This window comes from Octopus sinensis, unplaced genomic scaffold (assembly GCF_006345805.1).
Source record: "Octopus sinensis unplaced genomic scaffold, ASM634580v1 Contig18911, whole genome shotgun sequence".
NCBI classification, from domain to species: Eukaryota; Metazoa; Mollusca; class Cephalopoda; order Octopoda; family Octopodidae; genus Octopus; species Octopus sinensis.
Window position 1 is genome coordinate 163,804 of NW_021836129.1, and position 5,078 is coordinate 168,881.

The 5,078-nt window shown below is 28.3% G+C and overlaps 1 protein-coding gene across 1 annotated transcript; it reads right to left on the bottom strand.

Moving 5' to 3' along the window:
• Positions 1-964: 964 nt before the first annotated feature.
• LOC115231855 lies at positions 965-1,867 on the bottom strand. The gene has a single exon (XM_029801774.1). It carries the CDS (start codon positions 1,865-1,867, stop codon positions 965-967), a length of 903 nt encoding a protein of 300 aa, XP_029657634.1.
• Positions 1,868-5,078: the final 3,211 nt, after the last annotated feature.

The window sequence follows — 5,078 nt, forward strand, 5'->3', positions numbered from 1 at the left end:
GTGAAGATAAAATCCTGGAAATTTGAGGTGCAGAAACAAATGGATTGTCAGAAATATAACGTAGTATAGAAATTTTTTCGTTGATAGAAAATCTAAAACAACGACGCATCATAAAAATACAATTTAACGTGTAATGAAAATTTTAAAATGTTAATTTAAAAAATTATTTTTCATAATACTTGAGGAGCGGATTCGAGAATCATATTTCCACAGTCAATGACTCCGTGGTTTGGAGAGCCAGTCAAAGTCATTATTACCCACGAAAGCGGGAAATCCATTTTGTCGAAAAAACACAGCCAAACTCTCATTTCATTCTTTAAAGTCACTCTGAGTGTATATTTCCAGAATTCATGTGATGTTGCTCTTTGTCGGTTTGAGAATAAATTGACCAAAATCTTCTCTGACAGGTCATTGTTGCGTTCTTTTTTTGACCAGTATGATTATTATTTCGAACTTATGGACCTACGAACGTGATTAATTGTGACGAAACGGGATCGTATTTCAAACTTCTTACATAAAAATTAATATTTAGCTTTAGTTATACATGTCGTTGGTTAAAGAAAGTAAAGGAAAAAATGACTGTTTTATTTTGTTGCAATACCGTGAGTAAAAAAATGTTTCTTTTATTTGGGAAATATAAATCTCCGAAATGTCTGAAAAACTTTAATCCAGAAGTTAATGAAGTTATTTATAGGGTTTTCGGATCAATATAATAATTTTTCGAATCAATATAATAATTTTTCGAATCAATATAATAATTTTTAAATTCAAAGAAATTCAAAGAAAAAAAGATCAAAAAGAGTAAATTATCGTTATTCTTGAATCACTTCAGAATTTGAGCATCTATTCAAATACGTTAACATCTTTCTGTAGAAGGATCCGCAATGTTCACTTGTTATTTCTTTGAATTTAGATGTAATTAGGCATCTAAGATCTTTTTCATTCTTGGCATTACCACGGACTACTAAGTTTTTCCATACTGAAAAACATTTTCAATAGGATTTAAAAATGGACAGTATGGTGGCAAAAATTTCCTGATTATAGTTGATACTTCAGTATCATTTTCCAGTCCACGGTAGTGATGAATCCTCGCATTATCCATAATAAAAATAGGATTAGTAATATCTTTCGATAAACATAATGCTTTTATTTCTAGTAAAACGGTTTTGAAATCTTCTCCGTTAACTGCCTTATCATGAATTTTATGGAATAACATCCCATATTTATTCATTGCAGCTACCACCGATATGTTTCGACTGCGGGATGCCGAAACTGATAAATATGCCGAATGTCCAGCTTTACTTCTTCCTCGAGAAGGTCTTGTAACGACCTTAAAGCCAACTTCATCCAAAAATATTAAAGCTTTATCATTATGCAAAGCTTCCAGATTTCTAAAATCTGTTGCATATTGTCTTCTGCTTTCTATAGTTGAAACTGAGTTTCTTCTTTCTGGTATTAATGTAATTCTTTTAAGAGTATAATGAAAAGAATTTAAAGCCTTGGCCACGGTGCTCAGTGATAATTTTAAATTAAATTTGAAAAATATCCATTCGCTCAAATCCTTCAAAGATTTGGTGCAATCTTCATCAACATATTCAACTAATTCTTGTTTCATTTCGTCTGTTAGCTTAGATCTTCTATCTCCACCACGTTTAGATGGAATAACTTCCCCCGTTTTAAAGAACTTTTTCAAAATACTGTTAACGGTTTGGTATTTCTTGTTGAACAGTTGAGCAATATCTTTGGTTGAATATTCATCCAAAGATTTGTTTATTATACTTTCTCTCACATCATTAGATACTATTTGTCGGCGAACCATCACTGGTTCGATTGAATATTCAGAAGCATTTTGATTATGTGAATCCATTACAGTAAATTCAGGTCAATAAAATTTAAATTTTAAAAAATTATTATATTGATTCGAAAAATTATTATATTGATTCGAAAAATTATTATATTGATTCGAAAAATTATTATATTGATTCGAAAAATTATTATATTGGTTCGAAAAATTATTATATGATTCGAAAAGTTATTATATTGGTTCGAAAAATTATTATATTGATCCGAAAACCCTATAAAAATCTTTAGGAAATTCATGGATAATGTCAGTATATTTAAATAATGGTTGCACAAAATTAATCAAAGATTAATTAATAAAAAGAAAAAAATCATTTAAATAACGCCAGTTATCACAAATGTTGTGAATATTCAAATATAATTGTGTATAATCTATAATCAATCCATTTATTGTTAATATAGCCGAGAAGCATATCTTGCAAAAAAAATTAATTTTTAAAAATGACGAAATATATGAATTCGGACTTGAAAATTATGAAATCTCCAATTTTTGGAAAATACATATATAGGAAAATTTCCAATTCTTTAGAATGAGATAACCTCGATGTTATAATGTTTTCCACCTTATTTAGTCGAGAAAGGATTTAGCCAATTAAAACATATTCGAACTATGGAGAGAAACACAAAATTATTTGAATCTTTTGAATTTGAGAATAAAAAACAATTTTACCTGAAAAATGGATTCAGGCTGAGATTTTTTATTTCTGATCAGGCAAAATTAAAAATTTTAATAATTAAGGTAACTGGTGTTCCTGATCAAAAAGTAGGCTGAACACAATTATGGCCATTTTTGAAGATACTGATTACACAGTCTTCTAAAGAAAGAAATGTACAACCTAACGAGAAAAGAAATTCAAGACTTTATAAAGAAATATGTTTTTTTTTGTCAAGTCAAATTATGTATGGCTACTAAACCTCCAACAAAATTAGCGATTGTTTTTTGCTTCGTCATGACCCAGATCAAACGTGCAAAATAGAAAATGCACTTTATATAAGCAATTGAATGTAAATAAGTACTTTGTTATTTATGGACTGACAAGAATTTCATAATACACGGAGAATGTCGCAATATAGAAAATTTGCATTTCTCATGATTAAAAAACTAAAATCTTGATTTTAAAAAATTTTCTTAAAATTTATAAAAGGTAACAACTTGATTAAAAAAATAAGTTTAGGGTTAGGGTAGGTGCCAGTTTACGGGTTATGTTTATTTTGATCAATGGAAGTATACTTGAAACAATCGCATTGTGGACATAAAATCATGAGAACATGTGGCTGAAAGATACTTTACTGTTAAACAACGAATAAAATATTCATTTGAAATTTGAGATAAGGTAAACTCAAATGATTCTAAATTGTAGGATTCAAAAAGGCTATGTTACCAATACTTGACTTGCACTCAAGAAATTAGAAAGACAATACTGACAAGTTTGTACAATAACTGAAATTCTCTTGTATCATAGGGTAAAAGTTCGAATGAACGATGATACCACCAAGAAAATACTTATGAAAAGAATTAAAAAAATAAATAACATAAATTGTCTTGATTGCTTGCTAATAAAAAATTCGAATAAACAGAGAAGAATTTATAAATCACGATACCATGATTATTTGATGTTTAAAACAATAATTGTGTAGCTAAACTTAAATTTCCTTCCAAAATATACGATAGAATAGTGGTTCCCAACCTTAAGGTGCTCGCGGAACCCTTTTGAGCTAAGTTATTTTTTGCGGAACCCCTTCAATTCAATTATTATAATTTAACTTAAAACATAATAGTAATAACCAAAAACAATTTTAATGTGAACATTGAGGTAATTTTTTATCATAGCATAGTTGTGTATCGTCCAAAATCATCAAATGATCTTTGATGTCCTGAAGAACTGTATTGTCCAATGATGATTTTGATTCTTCGAGATACTCTTGTAAAACGGCAAAGCATGCAATATTATTATCTACAGATGATCGCCAAAATTCGAGTTTCCGTTTTAAGGCCATTACTTTTTCATTCAAAATAAAAACTGTCTGATATTTTCCTTGTAGTGATAATGTAAATTTATTCAGTTTTTAATAAATTGAAACCAAATATGCAAGTCTCTGTAACGAAATATTGTTTTCCAAATTTTTGTAAATTGAAAAATTTCGTTTCTTGAGAAACACAATAAGCTCGTTTCGTAAATCAAACAAACGTTGCAGTACCCTTCCACGTGACAACCATCTTACTTCTGTATGGAAAAGTAATGATGTATGATTGGATCCCATTTCATCACACAATATTTTAAATAAACAAGATTGGAGAGGTCTTTTTTTAACATAATTAATAATTTGGATAGCATCTTCCAAAACTTCACTCAATGAAAAGGAAATATTCTTCGACACCAGAGCATAAATTCATAACAAAAAATTATGTAACGTGTTCGGAAAATTTCGATTTTCATAAATATTATGATTATCAAGTCATATTAAAGTATAAAAAGGCAAATATTAAAAAATTTTAATAGAAATTGACTTGAAAGGAATAAATCGAAATAAAATATAAAAATGATGAAATTTAAAACTGTATAATGACAAAATTAAAGTTCATGCGAATTATTCCTTCATAATCAAATTGAAATAAACCAATATAGAAAAACATAAAAACGACAACAAACTAAATCAACTACGTGTATCAGCGTGCTCTAAATTATAAGGCTTGCTATTAAAAATATTTTAATTAAACAATTTTTAATAAATATAAATTTTATTTATATTAATAAGACATCCCATGATGAACTATACACCGACAAATTAGAGTTGCGAATGAGGTTTCGTTTTAGCGTAGCAACGGCTCGGCGTTTACGGCGAAATCGATATAAAAAATTCCACGGAACCCCCGGACCCCAGGTTGGGAACCACTGCGATAGAACATTCAAAAAGACAGAATTTGCAAATAAAATACATTTCTGCTATAAAATAAATGTCTGTTTTAAGTAAATTTCTGCGTCTTGATTTGTGAAGCATTTTGATTTTTTCTTATTTGTAAAAAATATCAATTAAAATCTTAAAATATTTTTTTATTAAGAAATTTTTTAAAGAACATAATACTTTCAAACCATTATATAGGCGAGAATTTTTAATATTGAGAAGATAGATTATATGTTAGGTTGTTAAAGAATGCAATATCTGAAAATTCTCAATATGATAATTCAACAAAGATAAATTCGAATTCACCTTCCCAA